Here is a 22,543-nt window from a genome sequence, read left to right as displayed (position 1 = left end):
TAAGCCAAGAAAAAAACACGAGCCCCAAGAAGACATTAGGGAACAGGGAACATTCTTCAAAATATTTTTTTAAAAAGGATATTTAAAACAATATTTAATGCTTGAGACAGAAATTCTCATCTTCACTGATCATGTTTTGTTTCTAAGGCAACAATCACAGGTTTGAAAGACAAGCCACCCTAACAGTAAGAGTCAAATGTAGGATGGGAAGAGGCAAGTGACAGTCAGGTAAGTGAACTGGACACTAGAACTTCAGAACACAGACACTGTACTATGGTGATATTTTATTTGTACTGAAATGTGATTTTATTTGTATGTTAATAAATAAAGTTGCCTGGGGGTCAGAGCTAATAGCAAGCCATAGCAGAAGTCTGGCAGTGGTAGCACACGCCCTTAATCCTGATCACATGACAGGCAGATCTCTGTGTGTTCAAGGATACCACCAGCATGGAGACACACGCCTTTAATCTCAATACCAACCATAGAAGACCTGAAGGTCTGTATAGATGGGCAATGATGAGGAGGTCATGTGGTTGGGTTTACAACCAATAAGAAGGAAGAATAGAAAGTCTATAAAAAGACAAACACACAGGAAGTAGCTCTCTTGCTGAGGAGGACAGCAGCAGCAGTGAAGGGTAAGGTTTTTAGCTCTTAGCTATTGCTCTGACCTCTTGGGCTTTTAACCTTGCAATTGGCTCTGTGTTTCTTATTTAATAAGATTGCTCATCTACACTGTGCAGGAAGCAAAACAACGTTTTCACTATCTAAACGGTTCTGGGTTCGATATACATTCCAGAGAAGTCCTTGATACGCCTTTCTGCAAGTTTATAGAACTGCCTACAGTCATTGTGATTGTTTTAACCACACAGGAAAAAAAAAAGAGGAAAAAAACCCTGCCTATTAGAAGTCCACCTACCAAGAGCCCACATTTCCTGTGCCATGCCTCTTTCCCCTCTCTCTATAGCTGGGGTCCATGTAGAGGCCCAGGGTCACTTCTCCCATCAGGTCAGTTATTTGTTTCCTCTGGCTGGGCTGTGACATCTGGAGGCACGGGTACCAGACTAACTTATGTGTCCTGTTTCCTTCTCTCCTGCAGGTGAGAGGATTTCTCTAGCCACTCTTTCTTTTCTTTGTGGGTTCTTCTTTGAACCGGGTGTCGCTCTGCAGTCCATATTGACCCCTAACTGCGTAGCCCAGGCTGTGCTTGAATTTACAGTGAACCTTTTACCCTAACCTCCCGAGTACTGGGATTACAGGTATTAGCCACCAAGCCTGGCTTATTCTATCATTTTTGCAAAGAGGTGATTGGCTCAGAGCTCAGTCATATCCAAAGGGTCTATGAAAGAATTCAGGGTCATTGTGAATTTGAAAGGAAAGAGACTGTACCATTTTCACTACATTCCAACAGGAATTTAGCAGCTCCTCTTATTATAAGTAGTAATTTACTGTAGTGACGGTGCCTGTGATTTGGGGCACCCCTTTTCACACTGAGCTGTAGGAGGGCGGGTATCTTGAAGTGTCACAGGTGCTCATTATTGTTTTAAACTGAATATATGCTATTTATTACACTAGCAATGAACTATCACAAGGTCACAGATTTGTTTACAAATATTTTATATCTGCATGTTAATAAGTTAGTTTTTCTTTGTATTCCTGTATCTTATTTTGTGCATTTAAAGTCGCCCCAAAAAGAGGTCAAGATTTCACCACACACCAAATGTTCAAAGCACAAAACTCCTGACGGTATATCTATTGGCAAGAACCTATGATTAGTTCTGGGTAAGACCAACATGACAATGTTTATAACCTAGAGAGAGAAATATACTCATCCAAAGTACTTGTTGTGAGGCTGGGCATGGTGGTGTGTGCCTTTAATTCTAGTACTCAGGAGCCAGAGGCGGGTGGATCTCTTGTGAGTTCAAGGCCACCCTGGTCTACAAAGTGAGTACCAGGCCAGTAAGGGCTACATATTGAAACTCTGTCTGCATTTAAAACAAAAATAACCAACCCCAAACCACCAAAAAGACCCATCCCACCAAACAATAACAACAACAAAACCCCCCAAAAATGCTTATTAGATATAAATTATCGTACCTTATACCTGCAAAGTAGAAGATATTAATAATAAGACTGTCCATTTTACCTTACAATACACAGGTAGGTACTGAGAACATTGATATGACCTTCTCTTTTTTAACAAAAAAATGTCTCTAAACCATACTGCAAGTCCATATTCAAGACACCGAGCTTTTGTTCAAAATGAGGAAACTTTACTATGGTCTGAGAAATCTGGCCAGAAAAATGTGTCAGTCATTTCTTATACTTTCTCTTTAAGATCATGTAACTAAATCAACAATAAATAGACCTCTCCCCACTGATTCAGCTGAAGACACAGAGAAGGAAGTGCTTTCCACAGGAGTCCTGCAGGGAATGGACTAGCTGTGAAAGAGTTTCATCATTGAGCACAGAGCCTGTACTCCATGCTTGGAATGTAACCATCCCCGCGGGTCAGGTGATGCCTCAGGACCCCTTCTTCCCGGTCAGCAAGCTCAGAACCTCCTTCACACAAGCTCCCTGTGTGACGAGCTCCAGAGCATGGCTTTAGGATCTGAGGGAGGAAGTGAGTGGCTACCTGATGCTTTCCTTTCCTTCTTTACAAATAAACGTCTAGCTCCTCTTGTAGTAGGAGGGTGCCAAAGTACAAGCAGAGGCTGAAACCAGTGTTCACAGTTCATCAAACAAGACGAGAGAATACTTGGGTAACAAGGTGATATTAATACCCCCATATTCCAGCTGAGGAAGGTAGGGCTTAGGAAGCTGCTTATCGCTGGAGTGGGAAGCAAAGTTTAACTACGGCATGGGTCTCCCGCTCCCCAGCCACCGAGGATTAAACCAGGAGATGTGTGGAGGAAAATTAGAAGATTATAATTAGGAATTGATGGCCTACTATGGGAGAGTGGCAGTGAGTGTGAAATGTAGAGGAAGACAAGAGTAGCCTTGCAGAATAACACAGCCCTGGCTCCGGGCAGACAGAAGCCACAACAGAGCACATTCTGATGCTCAATTCACTCTTACTTGCTTTTTTTTTTTTGTTTGTCTGATGCTGGGATTAGAACCTAGGACCTCACACACGCAGGCAAATGCTCTGCTACCCAACTACATCCAGTCCTACCTGACTCCTAATTGATTTTTGTATGATGTAATATAATAACACAACAGATTATCTCTCTCAAATTACATTTGTAATATCTTAAATGTCTTATCAATAAGACACACATGAAGAATGACAGACAGAATCCAGTAGCAAGACAAGTAATATCTTTCCCATTGCTGCTGATGTCACATTTGTACATCAGCCTCTGGCACCACAGATCAGATGACCACGCAATTTAGAATACTTGTGACAGAGGATACATGGCCAATATTACACCAGGGTAACGTAAACTAGCCAAATAGTTCACCTGGTTACCCTAAAGGTGGGGGAAGAGGGCTGGAGGAATGAAGGAAGCCTGTATTCCCAGGTCAAAGCTGGCCACAAAAAAGAAGGGAGTGACCTCAAGCAAAGGAGTGACCAATCAGGTCTCAGCTCCAGTAAACAAATGGAAATGTTGGTAATACTGCTGGCCCTACCACTTCCTTCCCTGGGAAACCCTTTCCCCTCCCACTGGGGTTCACACAGCAGTCCCTTCCTGAGTCTTAGGACTCCTCACAGCTTTCTCCACCATGGCCACATGAAACACCATCTGGACGTCTGGAGTGTGTGGCCCAGCTGTTTATGGAGGAACTACTCACCCACCAATTCCAATGACAAATGTTTTCATAATGGGCTTTGGAAATCACGTCTTCTTAATATTTCCTAAAACTATAGAGAGATAAAAAAAAAATAAAATCAGTACCATTTAGTTCTCTAGAGTTAGTCCTGAAGAGAAGTCACAGCTGAGAGGGGATCAGTGGCCTCAATCCCACGTTATCCACACTGTCTGGCTTCCCGTTGCCAATAGCTGGTGTTTCCTTAGGGCCTGTTAACTAATGTCTCCCTTGCGTGACCTGTTACCCTGGGTTACCTTGTGACAACTACTCTTAGTTGTCAACTTGACTATGAATGAGCAAAAATCCAAGCAGCTGGCCACATCTGTGAGGGATTTTTTTTTTCTTACTTAAATCATTTGAAGGGGGACAACCTACTTTTACATTTTTCCTTTTTTTTTAAATTTATTTATTTTTATGTAACGTGAATTGGTGTTTTGCCATGGGTGTCAGGTCCCCTGAAACTACTTTTAATCCAGATCTTCTGAGGTGGGGAGATGGAGCTTCTGCTGGCAGCCTGTAGAAAGAACATGGAAGAAAGGAGGTTGCTCTTTTCCCCTCATTGCTCTCGCTCTCACTGGCAACTCCACTCCTCCACTGATATTGGAGCCGACTTCTTTGGAGTTGTGACATATACTGAAGACGAGGTGAGACATCCAGCTTCACGGACTGACAGCCTGCTGGATTCTTGGACCTTCTGTTGGCAGACAGCCATTAATTGTGACTAGTTGGACCACAGCCTGGAAGCCATTCTAATAAATCCCTTATATATATTTCTTTCTCCTGTAAGTACTGTTCCTCTAGAGAACTCTGACGAATATACCTCTCTCTACGCCCTTCCTACTTTCCTAGTAAAAGGAGGCACTGCCGCCAGGGGCAGAGGCAAACAGAAGCCAGCCTGTCTCTCATTCCCTCCCTCTCTCTCTCTGAAAAGCTTTCACTGGTAATAGCATACATTCTCAAGCTTTGCAGAAGTGCAACCCGGCCCAGACTGGAATGACATATATTCATTTCTAGAAAAGCCAGAAAGGGAACTAGATCAATCAAGTGAGCATCTTCCTATCATTGTGAGAGGCTCTGAAATGCTTCATTACTAAGAGCACAAAGGGATGTTGCACATGTACTGGCTTGTCAGACTCTGGTGGATAATCCATGTCATACTTATTGATGTATTATTGAAAAGCCATGCATTTGCCGTGCACAGTTATTGGAAAATTCTGGTCCCCTTCCCGCCTGACATATTTGTGCACATTCATCAGGATATTGCCTCAATTACATAGGATGTAAATAATGACTGGTCGTGGTACTACAAAGACTTGAGGGGGTTACCTCTGTGGGAACTCTAGCAATTCAGAGATGAGGAATGAGGTGGAAGAACCTTTGGGTAAGAGAGGTAGAAACTCCCACAGCCACATAAGGAAATGCAAGGCTGTTTTCTTTCTCAAATCAAAACAGCATCCCACCCCCAAGCCTGATGACCTGAGTTACTCACTACTAGCTTGATGACTGGAGTTCGATCCCCAGGACTCACATGGAAGGGACTGACTTGTCTGAGTTGCCCTCTGACCTCTGCATGGCACTCGTGTGTGTCCACATATACACTAAATAAATAAGTGAAAGGTTTAAAACCCAGGTACTCTAGGTCTACATTAGTTAGCAACCTGGGACTATACAAAGCAGTGTTTGGGTAAATGCTGGACCTATCTTACAGCAATGAGCAGGTGACAATGTGGGAGAGGAGGAGAACTGGGCCATGCAGAAACAAGGCTGGGGCCAGGCTGAGTGGCAGTGGAGCAGTGAGCAGCCTACCAATCCCTGAAGCTGTCCATTTCAAAACCTGTTGGATTCACATGGCATTTCACTCCAGGCTCAGACATGGCACCAGCAACCCTTTCATTCTAAGTTAGGACCTCTTCGAATATGGTTTAAAACCCAAATTTTTAACAAATTGCAATCAAGAGTTGTCATGCATATATGTATATATATGCATGCTGAAGGATTGTTTGTTTTGGGAGCTTTTCATGTGGCTCAGCTTGGCCTTAAAGTGGCTATGTAGTGGAAGATGGATGACCTTATATTGATCCCCTCGCCTCTACCATTCAGGTGGTGGCATTACAGGTGTGCACCTCTAAATCTGGCCTTGCAGCAGAGTATGTTATGAAGCACATACAACTTGGAGCAAAGATAAACTGTAAATCTTATGTTGCCTCTGGAGAAACAACCTTTTGAACTTTCCAGAGTTATGAAATCAGCGTGTCTTATCACCTTGAATCTTGGGTGGTATTTATGCAGTTTCTTTTACTCAGCAGCAAAGACCATTTGCCCAGGGACACGGGGAGCAGAGAAAACAGACTCAGACAGGAGCAAACCTTAACTGAGTCACTTATATTTCTTTCACATTTATTTACTATTATACTTTTGATACAGAATCTCACTGTGTAGCCCGGGTTGGTCAGGAACTTGCTACAGTCAAGGCTGCTTCTGTGGCAAAGCTACCTACCTCTAAGTGCCAGGATCATAGGCATGCATCACAAGACTGGCTCACTTACAGAATTTTTAAAAACACTTTTGATTTACTCTTAGTGAAATGTTGAATCTTTTTCATAGTTGTCTTAAGTTTATATATGATCTACTCCACTTCTAAACATGGTTTACTTTGAATTCTAAAGTACAGAAAGCTCCCAGGGGCATGTGACAAACCAGCACGCTGGAAGAAGACAGTCACTGCACTACAAAATCTGAGAGATGATGAGGAAAAACACATGTGCTCTTCAGACGAGTTCAAGACACATGTTTTCAGGACTTCTGTGTTTTATTCAACAGTGATCTGAATATTCTCTCATGAACAGGACAATCTCTTGCTACTAAGTTAAACTTTGATCCCTTTTGGTAAACAGAAATCTCCCACAGCTGCCCTGGTAAGCAAGGCCCAGGAGTATGGCCACCACAAAGCTCCTGGTAACCTATGCCTCTTGAAGTTTCACTCACTTTATTTTAAAATTAACCTTCAGTAGTCACTTTGACACTCCATTTTATGAAGGTTTTTTTTTAATGCTTTATTACATTTGTATTTACGTGGTGTGCATGCCATGGGTCACCACAGTACACATGTAGAGGTCATAGGTCTACTTGTGGGAGTCAGTTCTTTTTCCATCGTGGGGGTGCTGGAGATTGAACTCTGGTCATCAGGTTTCGCAGCTGAACCATCTTGCTGACCCTGTAGTTTCTTATGTAACCAATCTTTTCATTTTTATTTTTCTTTCCCCTAATATGCACTAGTCATATAATACTGATCATAACATTGTGAGTTTATGTGTGCGTGAATACAATCTCAAGAGATGAGCTGTTAGGTTAAGCTTGGGCAATTTTTGTCAAGTACCAGACAGTACATAGTTTTGGCTGCGTGGGCAACTATTCAACTCTGAAGTTGTAATGAGAAAGCGGTCACAGTCAATGCATAAGAAAACGAGCTTAGTGTGTTCTAATAAAATTTAACAGACACGGAGATTTAAGTTTCCCCTAACTTTCATGTGCCACATGCCACAAAACACTATGCTTTTGCTTTTGTCTCAGCTTTTAAAACACCAAAAGCATTCTTAGAAGGCTTTATAAAAGCCAGGTAACAAGTGGATTGGAATTTGTTAACCAAATGCTGCAGAAAGGGGCGACCTGTCCCGTGGGAATCAAGACCCAGTTCTCCCACCAGCAAATGTGTGGTCACCTAGAGGGAGCGCCGGTGCAGTGAAGAGCGGTAGCGAGCCGCGGTTTCCCTAGACGCAATCAGGTTCCGGGTCCCGCGCAGGAGACTGGAAGGTGCCCAGGCCTCGGCGTGGCTACGCAGCGGGCAGTTGAGTACTCACCGAAGCGGGTTCGAGTCCTCCCCAGCAGGGCCGCAGAACAGGCCGCAGGAGGGAAACAATGCTGGTGGCTCACCCAGACTGTGCAAGCACTCTACCGGCTTTCATATTCCCAGCCAAGCAGGGCCCGGGGGCGTGGCCACCATAAGCCTCCTCCCCCATGGAGGAGGGCGGGGCCCCAGCGCTCCCAAGCAGGTTGGACCTCCGAGACTCCGCCGGGGCTGCCCGCCGCAGCCAATCAGCGGCCGGCGAGGCGCGGCCACTTCCTGGTGGGAAGGCAGGGCGGTCTGCGGAGCTCGCTGGTCCGAGTGTCCCGCATCGGCTGAGCGCGGGTCCCGAGCGGCCGCGGCCAGCGCAGGCTTGGCGCCCAGTTCCCGTCTGCGTGTGGGGCTCCCGCGGCTGAGCCTGGCCGCTCCACGAAGCGCCATGTCCAAGCCACCTCCCAAACCGGTCAAACCAGGTAAGAAACTCTGCGCGCTGCGCGTGCGGGTCTCCAGGCTGCGGGGCGCAGCGCTGGAGTTCCCGCGGAGCGCCCTCGGGCTCCCTCCGCACGGCTCGCCAGGACGTGCCAGCGAAGTGGTGACAAGCACCTAGGTCGCGGCCACTTCCTCATAGCTCAGCGTGTCGCTGTCAAGTTGGAGTTCTTGACCGGCCGGCGAACGGGAAGTGCGCTGCGGCTGGGTGGGGTTTGCGCCCGCTGCCTGCGGGGCCCGGAGGAGAGCAGGCTGGGGACTCGAGGTCTCCGGGCAGCTTTGGAGAGCTGCACCCGGGCTGCCAGAGGGACAGTCTGGCCCCCTACCCTCTCCGCTCTTCGATTGGGGCACTGTCGCTCTGTCGTGCGTCCCAGTGCTTTGCTTAGGGTGACTCTGGTGAACTAAATTGGAGAGAGCCCGAAGTTCCTCAAAGCAAAACTTGACCACTCTTCCTGGTTCACTTTTTAAACGTTGTTCTTAGAGTGTTTTCTGTGATGTAAAGATACGAGAGAATTTAAAGGGACTGCTATATTTCAGTTTGGCCAAATAAACTCGTAGGAGCTTTCATTGGATAGGTAATTAACAGAACTCGTAGAAAAGTGGGAGATTAATGACTGACGAATTCCCAGCCCCCCCCCCCCCCCCAGTCTGCAACTTTGGTATTGCAAAGGCTGAAACTTGAAACGAGCCATTTACATCATCCTATATGGCAGCTTATGCTGCTTCAGTGGTTTTTTTTCCCTTGAGGGTTTTTTTTTTTGTGGTCAGTCACTCGAAATTTAATAACTATTCAGTTTTATTCTTTTGTGGCAGTATCAAGACCCTGAATTTGAAAATAATGCACACACGTTTATGAAATAGGCATTCTTTGACGACTTAAATTTTCCAGGGCCAAGGGTAAGGGAAGTGGCTCAGACTGGCTTTGGCCTGATCAGAGTCAGGGCGGTGCTGGTTAGAGGCTGCCTTCGATGTGAAATCTGAGGAGTTTGCAATTTGCAATTTAGATGCGGATGTATGAGGTGGCAGTTTTGTAAACTCAGATGTAAGTCAGGACCTCAAGTGTATAGCTATGCTGAGTTCTTAGATAGCTAAACAAAGCGCTTGATTTAGAAGATTGTCCCCGGAATCAGGTCGTGAGGTTTTCAACCCTCCAGACACATTAAAAGAGAAGTTGCGAGTTGCATCTGTGAACTTGTGTGTTCACGCACCTTTGGGCGTGGTTTAGGATTCATCCTGTTACTAAATGGAAGATAGGCTCTGGGAACTATTTTGTTGTCTACATCTCTGCTTTTTCCCCTAGTAAGCCAGAAAAAGCATGGCTAAACATTTTTGCTATTTAGAAAGAACTGACTTCACAGGGATTTACAAGTGAGGCCAAGACATAAGTGAAGTTGCCATGAAAATCAGTTTGGTGACTTAGTAACTTACAATGAGAAATATTAGTGTCAGTAGGACTTAAAAAAGGAAAAACTGGCCCACAAGTACTGTGTGGCAGGCACTGGTCTAGTCACCCAAACACGTTTGAATTCATTCCTTCCTCCCAGCAGCTGTGACAGGTCGGTACCATTTGTATGGCCCTATTGCCCAGGGGGAATCGGAGAGGTTAACTCATCTCCTATCAGTGGTGGGGTGATGATGGATGGAGGAGCCGAGCTCAGATAGCCAGACTCCACTGTGTGAGGGGCCCTGAATATTTTACAGCTGGCTAGGGATCTAAGGTTTCTGACAGTAGTGCTGAACACCCTGGGTACTGACAGCAGGCGTACTGGACTCGCCTTGTTCTCCAGGCAAGTCGCAGGGGTGAAGGTCTCCAAAGAAACCTGGCATTCATGAGAACACATTTAAGGCTTAAATTCTCATTAATTGCTTTGTTTATACCCTCCTTCGTCCCCCATTTTTTTTTTTTTAAATTCACATTGTCAGAGAGTTGGGGGAGAGGAAAAGGAAAAAGAGTTGGGGCAGAGAGGGAAGAATATTAAGAAATGAGAAGAAAAGTAAGCTGATAAGCACACATGTCATAAGCTCCTGTAAAGTCACTGACCCTGGGCTGTCATGTTATTCCTGATCAGCTTCATGCACACAGCATGAAGAAATGAAGCAAAAGAGCAATGATAAGGTTCTTAGTGCTCAGGAAATTAACATGTGTTGCTTGTTCTGGGAAGTAGTTATTTTAATGCCACTGAGATCTGAGACAAAAGTCCCCCAGATTCTCTTCATATGTTGGGCTGGATATCTGTACAGGAAAAAGCTGAGGAATAAAACACCCCGACTCCCAATTGAATGGGCAACACAGCAAAGAGAGGAGCTGGATGAGGGGGTAGAGGGACAGAGTCTAGTTGTGCCTGCCTTGTTTTTCCTGTTGCAATTTAAGAGACTAAGGATTTCTTTTGGCTCATAGTTTCGGGGGTAGTCTATGACAGCTGAAAAGTCCTGGAGGCAGGAGTGTGAGGCAGCTGGCCACAGTGCCTCTGCCGTCACCAAGCAGAGCAGGATGTATGCTCCTGCTCAGATAGCATCCTCCTTTTTATCCAGATGCAGTACCCAAACCCAAAGAATGGTGCTGCCCTTGCCAAGGATGAGTCTTCACAGCCCAGTTAACCTAATCAAGGAAATCCCTCCCAGGCATTCTTAAAGGCTGACCTACTCTAGATAATACCCATAGGTAAATCTGGAAGCTTGTCTCCTATGGGATGCCATAGCCTAATGTAAGTAAGTCAGTATAAACTATCACAAATGGCAAGCAACAGACGTTAAATAACAAAGTGGGTAACGTATCGTTCAGGCCAAACAGCCTATACCCAGCAAGGGGCTCTTCTTGGAAGGAGGCTCCCCAGGCAAGTTCTAGTGAGATCTTACAAGGAGAGAGTCCAGCCATGTTGGAACTACTGAGGACTGAGCAGAATCTCACTGTGCTTTTTTTTTTTTTTGGCCTGTGTCCAGAGTGTCCTTTCTGTTTTCTCTCTGTCTTTGCTTCTTTCTCTGTTTCTTTTTGAGACAGGATCTCACTCTAGCCCTGGCTGATCTGGAACTTATTTTGCAGACCAGGCTGGCCTGGACCTCACTAAGCTCAGCCTGCCTCTGCCTCACCACCTTGCCTGGTCTTCTGTTTAGACATTCCTTACTGTGGCTTGCATTGGGCCCTGGGGGTTCCGGGGAACAATAAGATAAAGTTCTTGTTTGGTACTTAGTTTCTTTATCTACAGCTAGGTGGCTGATCATGTCCATTTAATTGTTTAATCTTGTATAAAAAAAAAGCAAAATCTTAATGTGGTGCATGTCTGGAATCCTTGTACTCAAGAGGCTGAAGTCAAAGAGGCCTAGCTTTGCAGCACCTACCTCAAAAAACAAAACAAGTAATAAAATATATTTTCTATTTTAGAATATTTGGAGCATACAGATAAACAATAAATATATTAAAATTAAAAAACCATCCTTATCACCTAGAGATAATACACTGTATGAATAACCTCTCAGGTTTTATTTATTTTTTTCCCTGTAAGTCAGTTTTTTTTTGGGGGGGGGGCTTTTTTTCGAGACAGGGTTTCTCTGTGTAGCTTTGCGCCTTTCCTGGGACTCACTTGGTAGTCCAGGCTGGCCTCGAACTCATAGAGATCTGCCTGCCTCTGCCTCCCGAGTGCTGGGATTAAAGGCATGCGCCACCACCGCCCGGCTGTAAGTCAGTTTTTATCACAAAAGGAAAAATAGAAGCAATTATCCCCAGAATGGTGTCCGAGTGTCAGTTGGAGATATCTTGCTGTGAGCTGGGATTCTATATTGTCTGTATTGTGCTTGAAACACCATTTCAATCAGAGTTTGCCTGTGCCTTTCATAGCCTTTTATCTTCTGTGGGGCCACTTTTGGCTCCTGAAGGTTTGTCATTGAAACCCTGGCCCTGCTCAATAGATATGGCACCCCGGCTCAGTCTTTAGTGCGTAGGCCTGCCCTGCCCTTCAGAGCCCTGAGGCCGCTCAGTTTGTGCAGAGAGCTGCATGTGGTTTTCAGCCACCCTCAGGAGCCTTGCGCTGCAAGGAGAGTGGTTCTACCTAGCTTGAAGGTGTACAGGACAGAATTTAGTCCTCACTGAGACTGAGAAATCTGATGGGCCACGGGATAAGGAATGCACCGAATATCACCTGAACCTTGAGACCATCTCATTTTGGACAGATTTGGTGACAGTCCATTGTAGTTGGAAACCTGATGTCTGACCTTGGCCATCTCCTCCAAATGGCTTATTGATTTTGGTGGTGAGAGGAAAGCATTATAAATATTTCATGTGTCCTGTGAAAATAAAACTTAGAAGAAACCAGCCAGTGTTCTGACTTCTTTGTTATTCACGATAAAAGCATAAAGGGCATTGTATATATGCCCTTTAAATAAAAAAACGTGAGAGGAAAAGAGTGTCTGTCTAAAATGGTCTCAACTATTGTGTGATCCGCCCCTGCATAAATAATGAATCGATAGTGACACTGATGACTTGGCTTTCAGGTGTATGCCGGACTGTTTTCTTCCGTCGGTGTGATGTGTTTATACCTGATGGCTGAGTAGAGTCCAAGGGAAAACTTCCTGAAAACGCCCTGGATGATGATGATGGCGATGGGGAAAATTAACATTTAGTTGGCCCCACATGTCAGGCATGGTAGCAAGCACTCTGTGTCCTCAATCTCCTGCATTTATTCTAACTTCACTGTGACGTAGGTCCCTAGATCCTTGTTTTATTCAGGATAAATAAGCCTCCAAGCTAGCTGTGAGTGATGTGGTTTGGGACTAGAGTTCAGGCTTTAACTTGGATGGGTTACGCGGAGGAGGTTCATGTTTGTGTGTGTGTCTGTGGAGGTTAGAGGGCAGCTTGCTGGAGTCTGTTCTCTCTTCTGCCGTGTGCGTCCCAGGGACCAAACTCAAATTCTGAGGTTTGACTGCGTGCGGGTATCTCAACCCTTGAGATGTCTTCCTGGCCCACATTAGGGGAGTTTGGTGAAAGATGCACATAATACCAAGAGTGGCTGAGTTTCTTTTAAACTCCTACGTGGTGTTTGCTGATGTTTGTTTAAGGGAACCCTACCAATGCACATTATGATGGATTCCGGTCCTTTGTTATAGCAGTGTTATAACACGTAGTCTAGTTTTGCAAATCCACAGGATAGAGTGGATATAGCCCTGTGGTGGCATTTGGGTATCAGAATGTGGCTGTACTGCCATTTTCAGAGAGACCTACCCCTCAAAAATTGTGACCCAGCCAAAGCAGAAAAAAACTTAATACATTTGACTTGGATATTATTGCGGATGATCAGAGTATTGGAAGCACAGGACACAGAATTTGGGGAAAATGAAAAGGTGTCATAGAGGAGGGGTAATTATAAGAAAAAAACGCCCGGCAAAATCTTTTTTTTCGAGACAGGGTTTCTCTGTGTAGTTTTGGTGCTTGTCTTGGATCTCACTCTGTAGACCAGGTTGGCCTCGAACTCACAGAGATCCACCTGGCTCTGCCTCCCAAGTGCTGGGATTAAAGGCGTGTGCCACCACCGCCTGGAGGCATCAGATTTTAAAACGGTATCATCCCTACGAATTTGATGAGCTACTCGGGTTTTATATTCTTGGAATTCACCAAGCACTTGGAATACATTTTTTTTTCCTGGCCCTCCTAATTTCTTGGAAACTTGTGAGCAATTTGAACTCAAACTAAGGAAGATGTCACAGCCAGTGGCATTGTACCTGAGCCAGAGGGCCTCACTCAGGCCCCTTACAGGAATCAGAGGGAGCACCAAGAAGAGTCTTCATGACCTGCCTTGTTCAGAGAAACTCCTGGGTTCCATTTCAGGACTCCCTGCTGGCTATCCATGGCCTAACTCACTCCTGTGAGACAAGAGCTATCTTCAGCCTGGGGTTGATTTGGAAAGGCTCTGATGTGTCTTCTTGACAATCTCCCAAGCATACACTGACTGCACTTACTGGGAGATGCTTCCAAATCCTAACCCTCTGAGCATAGGTGAGAGCCTTAGATGAGACTCAGTTGATGTATCTCTGACTCCGGAAGTCTGGAGGATTTCTGTGTCTCATCTTTGCTTAAGGTCCAGACTCTGACACTTATGTCTGATGCATTGCTCGCTGAGGTTTTCGGGATTTTCTAGAGCACATCCTCTTTAACTGTTTGAGGGTCTGTTGTCTTCTTGATGAATCAAAGAAGCGTCATCTTGATGGTACTTCTGGAGAACCTCAATTGGAGACATTGTCACAGTGTCACAGGCTAAGACAGGCTTTGGAACATTGCAACAGAAAACCATTCCCTCCCAAGTTTATATACCAAATATGTGCCAAATGAAGTGACTCCCAACTTCAGTGTTCTGTTGCGGGGAAGAAAGCCGCCTCTTGAACCACATCTGCGTGTAGGGTCTAAATACGAGTTACGTGCTGAGCTGCTGGCCAGGATCTGGCCTGAACCGAGCTGCAGTCTGAAGTAGGAGCTGCTGCTGTGGCAATTGCTACCATCCTCTTTCTGAGAACCCCTCCCCCCTCCCACAGGGGTTCTGGTTCTTGCTGAATACCTTCCTTCCCCTTCTGGAGGGCCAGGTCTGTACTTGAATGTTGAGAGTCAGGGGTTCTTTGGGGACTTTTGGTTCCTAGGACTTGATTCTGCTTATTAGGAGCTCTACTTTTGGTAACAAGCTCTTGCCCATTTCCTGGTTGAACTGGGGTCTCTGATGTCAGAGATCTGTTCCGGACTCCCTTTTGACTAGTGTCTAGATCCCCGATGCTTAAACTGTCCTTAGCCCTTATTATTTGCCACTGTTTTACTGTCTAGCTACCTGTCCAGATGGACCCCCTGCATTTCTGATGTACTGTTTCACAGTTGGCCTGGAGGCCTGTCTACTCTCGGGCAGGCCTTGGTGTGGGCTTACTTTCCTCATGTTAGGTAGACCCTAATGGTATGGCCAACTTATTTGGGCATGATGGTGGCACCATAAGGCACCAGCGTCACAGGCCTGGGGAGACTTATCCCAGTCTTCTTTGCTCACAGCAGTTAGAACTTGGTTTCCTTTTTGCTCTGTCCATGGGCCCTGAGGATGGACTCACTGCTTCTCATCTGATGAGTTAGTGCACCGTCAGTGTTAACCCCATCATTGATCTATTGTAGTTTCCAGCTCCAAAATACTTACATTAAAATATAAGGTAAGGGTCTGGGATGTAGCTCAGCTAGTAGAGTGTTTGCCATGTGTCGGGGACCAGCCCTGTCGAACAGTCCTTGGAGGGAGGAGTGAGGATCGAGAAATAATAGATAAGAAAAATAGCATAGAAGAAAAAGACAGAGACACAGGGTAGGTTTGGGAGGGCTCTGAGTCAATACCACAGTCGCCTCGAGTTTATTCCTAATGGGCCTTTTATACACCAGCAAGGGGAGAGGCAAAAGACCTCCCCTTTTCAAGGTCAAAATACAAAGTACAACAAATGTAGACCCTTCCTTAATTTTCAAAACACCTGGTGACCACGCCTTCCTGCAAAGCATCTTATAATTAGGCCTTGAAATATAAGACATCCGGTAACCACACCTTTGGCCAAAACATTCTGTTATGTAACCTTGCGGGCAAAGCAAACACACACTCTCTGACCCTGAGTCAAGATGGAATAAGGCCTCACCTTGGAGTCTCTGTGGGCCCCCATAGCCATGTGTGCACAAAGACCTGAGTTCGATCTCCAGTATCATATAAGCCATGATGGTACACCCTGTAATTCCAGCATGGGAGGTAGAGAAAGCAGGATCAGAAACTCAAGGCCAGATTTACTAACATAGCAAGTTTGGGGCCAGCCTGGGCTACATGAGACCCTGTCTCAAAACAGACAAAAGGTGTGTGTGTGTGTGTGTGTGTGTGTGTGTGTGTGTGTGTGTGTGTGTGTAATATATATACATATATATTAAGTAAGAAACACGCTTTTGGAAAGGAACTCCCTGAATAGTGAGTGACTTTCTAATGGCAGGATTCGGGTATGAAAACCGCCTCAGAGTGGATATTAGAGGCCCACACTATACACTGTAGAGGAGGCCACTTACAGAAATGAAAAATGAAACCCAGATTCGAGAGGAAGTTCTGGTCCTGAGTTTTCAGTTAACTTGCTAGGTGACTTTGGTAAGTCATAAAGACCACTCTGGACTTAGTTTCTTCATCACATCTTAAGTCTGATTCCAAGTTTACTTCATTGCTTTGGACTGGCCTTTTATATAATCTCTCATATTTCTGAATAGTTTCATGCATACTGCTTCTCACAGACTCTTGGGTCTTTTAGTTACTCCCTACCTACCCCTCGCTGTGCTTAGTGCCATGTGGATCCACACTTGTGGGGAGATGGAATACTCCAGGTCAGAGTTCAGGACTGATCCTGAGAGGTAGAGAGGATGGCAGAGGGCTAGGGTGGGGTACAGTGTATTGATAATGAGATCTGATCCCATTTCACTAATTCTGCCTGTGTAGGGTAGTGTTTTGTTTATAGCTAACTGGAGAAAGAACATTGGGAACCTGGCACGATGCTCCCGGGCCACCATATGCACTGATTCTAAGGAGACCATTATAAAATGTGACCATGCATGCATGACTGCCAAGGCAGGTTATTTATTTTTCTTTGTGAGTTATTTGTTCATTAAACTAATATATTTATTTATTTGTTGGTTTGTCTGTTTTTCAAGACAGCGTTTCTCTTTGTAACAGCCCTGGCTGTCCTGGAACTCACTCTACAGACCAGGCTGGCCTTGAACTCACAGAGATCTGCCTGCCTCTGCCTCCCAAGGGATTAAAGGTGTGCACCACCACCACTTGGCCCTAAAACTAATATTTTTATGATTTGAGAAATTTTTACAGTATATTTTGGTCATATTCATATAGTCTTCTCCCAGCTCCTTCCAGACCTAACCTTTACCCACCCCACTCCCTCCCAACTTCATGTTCCCCCCTCCTTTTTTTTTTTTTTTAAATAACCCACTGAATCCAGTTTTTCTGCTTATATGCTCATGGCTTTGGGGCCATCCTCTGGAGCATGATCAACCTAGCAGGGGTCACACCCTTAAAGAAAACTGACTCCCCCTCCACAGAAGCCATCAACCCATACAGGATTTTATGTTTAGAAAATGTCAGCTCTGTGGATGGGAGCTCTGGGAATATGACTTGTAGTTTTTAGAAATCCATTCTCTGTGTTAAGTGTCCTTTAGAGTTCTTCTTTCTGGGGCACTCCCATCTTATCTTTCTGTCACTTTGAAATGATACAGTCTTAAACTGTGGGCTCAAGGTCAGCTTCATAGGAATTCACACTTCCGATTCTAGGCTAGAGGGTTTTCGTTGCTGGTTTTTAACCAGAGGGATGAGAAGCCTTCCCCTGAAAGGATGGCCGTCCATGTGTTACTCTGCATTGAGGTGCATCTTACTAAGAAACTAAAAAGCTCTTTCTTCCACCCTGCTCCCAGACTACTAAATAAACAACTCTTAGACCTGGAGTTAAGGGATTAACTCAAGAATTTAAAATTATCGTGCTAGGAACAGGTTTCATTGTAGTGACTTTAGGATTCAACAGATTCTGTTTATTGGAGAGTATAATACTTTGAATATTAATTTCTTGGGATAGACAGTGAGGGCTGGTGGGCTACATAGGAATGTAGACAATGAGTATAGAGGAGAGTGAATTCTGTGTCTACCTCAGAGCCCACGGTTCAGGTGACCATGGTATGTGGGTGGGGTCATGGCCCTGAGAGTGCAGGTTCTTCCGTCTTCTCTACGCACATATTACACAGCAAAACAGCAAATAATGCCATAGGATCTAGACTGGAGAGAGAGGCAGGGCATCTCTAGATTTTTTTGTTGTTTTTGTTTTTCGAGACAGGATTTCTCTGTGTAGCTTAGCACCTTTCCTAGAACTCACCTGGTAGCCCAGGCTGGCCTCGAACTACAGAGATCCGCCTGGCTCTGCCTCCCAAGTGGGCATCTCTAGATTTTAAGAGCAAATTCCATAGTCTCCTGCCACACATCTCTATACACATAAATCTGGGTACCCATCAATTCTAATGGGTCTTCAAAGCATTCCATGAGCCTAGTATAGCCTCAGAGGGGAGTGGGACCTTCTCCGGTCTTATAGTGTTCTGGAGGTGAGGTACTAAAATTTGTGACCTTCATGGGTTGCCACCTCCCATGTCAGGCCCTGAGAGAAAAGGGGGTTTCCATTCTAACAGTCCTGAAATTTACTTTGTTCTAATTGTGGTCCCAGAAAAACCACATCTCTTGTTTAGCTGGTCCTGTTCTCCAATGAAGTTCTAGAGGCCTCTGCTCCCTTTGGATTTTTCCTTCTTTTTAAGTCTGAGGTAGTTTGGGGAAACACCATGATACTTCACCCAGTAAAGGTCACCTCTGGCCCTGTGGGAGCCTCTTGGACTTACTGGGGGCTTTCCAGACCTCCTTATTTCTGTCAAGCCCTTCATCTCGATAAAGGGTCTCAACTGTGAGGACTCTGCTCACTACCTAGCTGTCTGCTGCTTAGCGGCCACGGTTGAAGAGATGGAGACTCCAGGCCAGGCTCTGGGATGGAATGGCAGTAGAAGCTATTGGGCCACATTTCCAGGGCCGCCACCATTCATCCTTTTCCCTCCTGTGACAGGCATGGTACAGACCTCGGAAGTAAAGCTGCCCCCATGAGAGAAGATGCACCCAGGGAAGCAGTTTCCAGCTGAAAGCCGGGTGTCAGTGGGTTTGACTGCTCTGGACACCTTGCTGATTTCTTGCAGATGAACCCCTTTCCCTTTCTTGAGCCCACCCCACCTCGGTTGTGCCCCCCCTCCCCCCCAACCAAAACACAACTACTGGTAACTAGACCAAGGGCCTCACACACACTACTCTTGAGCCATATCTCCAGCCATCTTTTTATTTTGGGACAGAGTCCTCACTAAGCTGCTTAGGCTGGCCTAGCCTGGCTTTGAATTTGCAATCCTCCTGCCTCAGTCTCCTAAGTATTGTAGGACTTTGCTATCAAGCCTGACTCCTTGAGACAGGGTCTTTGTGATCGCTTTGGCATGCTGCAGAGAAAAAATGGAATCCTTTTGTTTTGGGAAGAGGAAGGGCTCAGTTTTCAAAGGCATTGTTTGTTGACTTTTTTTCTCTTTTTCTCTTGATTTTTACATTTCAGACACACCCAGGTTTGTTTTGTTACACCAGAGTTTGAGTATTAACTTGCTCCGACAGATTTGGCCACCCCGCTGAGACTACATTTTGGCCCCCAGTGATTCTTCCCGGCTCTCCCACACTGCACACCCTTGTTTCTGTGCCAGGTTTCAAAAGTTCAGACATTCTCAACACATTTCTAGGGTTCATAAATGAACACATTTCTCCCAGCACATTGTCTTGCTAGGTTGTGCCCGTGGGAGCTAAGTCTAAAAGAGTGTTATATTGATGCTGGGTGTTCTAGGTATTTAAATCTGAAGTCGTTTTTGTTGTTGTTGCTGTTAGTTTTGTTTTTTTCACAGACTTTCTAAACACTGGTTGCACACATTAATACATGAAATGATCTGACCTGTTGTTTTAAATTACCGACCTCCCAGTAGTAGGACGGAATGTCTGTAATTAGTTATGACTAGTATACAGAAAGGGTGAAGCAGGGGTGTGGATACTTCAGGGGGAGGAGAGAAAATAGGAACAAAAACATTGGAGTCAATCGCTGAAAGGAAGGTTGTTTTTTAATAAGATTATCTTTGGTTTTATGAAAATGTATGTGTGCACATATGTATGAGTGTGTGTGTGTGTGTGTGTGTGTGTGTGTGTGTGTATTTCCGGTCGACTATATTTCTTTGGTGGGTCTTTCTAACACACTTGAAAGAGTGCGCATGTCGGCTTAGACATGTAAGTGTTCTAGCGATTGCTCCCCTAGAAGAGCTGGTTGTGCCTGCCGTCTTTGAGTATGTGGGATTTATACAGTTCCCAGCCACTGGGAATCATGTGGAAAACAGCTAAAAGATCAAGTGCAAACACCCCTCCCCTGCCTCTCTGATCTTGAGAAAGCCCTGGCACATGCCCCAAACCTGATCTCTCGCCCTTTTTTCCACCCTCTGCCTCAAGCACCCTGATCTGGTGGATGTCCTCAGAATGCACTTCCTGCCCTGCGCCCCTGTGTACCACACTGGGCTTTGTTCTGGGGCTTCCTCTCCCTGGCCTCCCTCTCCAGGGGTACCTTATGTGATCATTCTAAATTGAAGTAGACGTTGCCTCCTGTAAGCTGTGCTGATCTCAGCGCTCACTAGTGTCTGTGAGTGTTTTTGCCATGGTAGGGGTTTGTCTGTCGGCCATTTCTTTTCATGGCTATTTCAGGGAGAAAACAGGGAGCAAAGGGGACCCCATTAGTACATCCTGATAAGTTGCACATGACTTCCAAATTGTCCTTCAACAGGACATTAATAAAGATCATATTTTCTAGTAATTCCTCTTCACTCTTGGCAGTTCATAACATAAAGGAAATAAACGTGACTTGTAGTTCTGCTACCCAGTTTTTCTTTATGCATAGCTAGTTGCATGTACATCACAGCCAGTCCCTTACATAATAGTAAAACATAAGTTTGTTCCCCCAAAGCTATATTTTTCAAACATTACTGATCCTGGGACCGTGCTCATATGAGACTAGTGCTCTGCCACTGAGCCATGTCTCCAGCCTTCCATTTACTTTTTGAGACAGCTCTTGCTCAGTTGTCCTGGCCTGGAGTACTCGCTCTGCTGCCTGATGGCTTTGAATGTGTGATCATACATCCTGCTTGAATCTTCCAGGTACCTGGAATAACAGGCTGATGCCACCAGGCCCAGCTCAAAAAACAATTTTTTAAGAAGGTGATAAAACTTTAAAGGTGACATGTTCTAGAGTTGTATACGTGTACACATGAATGGACATTTTAAGTCTATGAATAATTTTATATTCATGGTCCTAAATCTGTTTTAAAAGTACAAATTTAAACTCATTTAATTCTCCAGTAGTCATCAGGGATGTAATGTATGTTCTGTTCCCTTAATTAAAGCACTGAGGTATTTTTTGTCAGGATATTGTATGTGATGCATTCCCTAATGCACAAGACTAGAATTTGATAATACTGTTTTGTTAATGACAACAAAGACATATGCATTAATCCCCAAGTAATGTACAAATGCACACAATGATGACTAACAAGGATGCATATATGTCAGAAGTTGTGTGTGCTACTTTATGTATATGAATGTTTTCACTCCCAGGAACCTGTGGGTTCTCTGAGGACTGTCCAGTGCGGAGAGCTGGGGTTCTTCATCATAACCTCAGCAATCCCATGGCCCCAGGGAAGCCTTCTCCTTGTTCTGTGGACCCAGACTAGGTACTTCCCAACTGGAACTGTAGCCCCTCAGCTATGAAATATGGTTAATAAAGGAATTGAATGGTTTTGAGGATTCGGTGAATCACTGTGAGTTAGTGTTTTGCATGGTGTCGGGCCCATGGTAAATAAATGTCTTGTAAATGTGAGTTTGGAAGGGTCATTTAGTTTTCAATGAATGGTTTTAGTGTTGGGGAATTTCCTCTCCGGTCTTAGCTATGTGGAGTCATTTGCCCAGCTAATGGTCTTATTTTAGAGGGAGCTGGGCCCAGCCTCATTTGGGGTCTTTGTAGAGCACATGGGCTGCAGCTCCCCATAATGTGCCTTTGTCCAGTTTGTTACTTTCAGAAGGGGCCGTGGGATGGGGCTTTTCTGTATAGGGGCAGAGACTGAGGATTTCCGGCTTGGTGGGCTACATGAAGTCTGGAGTGACTGCATGTAGTGAGGGAGCGAACCAGACAGAATGCAAATGAACAGCTGTGTTCTGATAAATGATCAGTCTTCAGTCCTGGACACTGAACTCAGATTATTTTCATGCTGAGAACTGCTTAAAACTGTAAAGCTATTCTGGCCGTGGGTCATACAAAACTAGCCATTGCTGTCAGATGTCCGTCATTAGGCTTCTGCCTTTCACAGAAGATGGTCCAGATAGTCTCAGAACTGAAATCATTTTCTTCCACTTTTCCTCCTGGTCTCCCCAAACTATTGAGGAATGTTTAGCAACCGTTGTCCCCTTTCTTTAATGTTTAGTTACCCAGGGCATAGTCAGACAAGAACGTGTCATTTGGACGTTTGAATCCTCTTATTTGGGACGTTTATGTCATATGTGGAGGAAATGAAAGTAGCCAGCGTTTGTGATCTTTCTCGAAGTAAAGTCAATGACTAAGGTTGCTGAGAGGTGCTGCAGAGTGGAAGCGAATGAAACGAAAATGGACTAGAAAGGCACCCTGTTAATAAACAGAGACCTCTTGTCAGGAAACACACTGGCTACTGTTTGTAAGGAGCCTGCCATTCCTGCCCCTGAAATCAAGACATACTGCAAATTCTTCTGTGCCCCCCCCCCT

General features: G+C 45.1%; 2 protein-coding genes across 9 annotated transcripts in view; one reads left to right on the top strand and one right to left on the bottom strand.

Moving 5' to 3' along the window:
• The window catches only part of Nmrk1 (nicotinamide riboside kinase 1), a 29,231-nt gene extending 21,426 nt beyond the window's left edge, over nucleotides 1-7,805 (bottom strand). For 5 of the 8 annotated variants that reach the window (XR_006064003.2, XR_013047774.1, XM_042261580.2 and 2 more), the window contains exons 1-2: nucleotides 7,668-7,805; nucleotides 3,793-3,856 (exon numbers count right to left, since the gene is read on the bottom strand). Coding sequence is in view for 6 of the 8 variants with exons in the window: in XM_042261580.2 (XP_042117514.1) it covers nucleotides 3,793-3,821 (29 nt within the window). In the remaining 2 variants the exon portion in view is untranslated. Of the gene's footprint in view, nucleotides 1-3,792; nucleotides 3,863-7,667 lie in introns of all 8 variants that reach the window. The other 3 variants (XM_042261584.2, XM_076560944.1, XM_076560963.1) reach the window with 1 other exon arrangement.
• Nucleotides 7,759-22,543, top strand: part of Ostf1 (osteoclast stimulating factor 1) — a 53,634-nt gene continuing 38,849 nt past the window's right edge. Inside the window, exon 1 of the mRNA XM_006985419.4 lies at nucleotides 7,759-8,124. Coding sequence (XP_006985481.1) covers nucleotides 8,091-8,124 — 34 coding nt within the window. The 5' untranslated portion in view covers nucleotides 7,759-8,090. The remainder of the gene's footprint in view (nucleotides 8,125-22,543) is intronic.

This window comes from Peromyscus maniculatus, chromosome 1, assembly GCF_049852395.1.
Source record: "Peromyscus maniculatus bairdii isolate BWxNUB_F1_BW_parent chromosome 1, HU_Pman_BW_mat_3.1, whole genome shotgun sequence".
In the NCBI taxonomy this organism is placed as follows: domain Eukaryota; kingdom Metazoa; phylum Chordata; class Mammalia; order Rodentia; family Cricetidae; genus Peromyscus; species Peromyscus maniculatus.
Note: the sequence above shows the minus strand (reverse complement) of the source record. Positions and strands in the feature narration are given on the sequence as shown.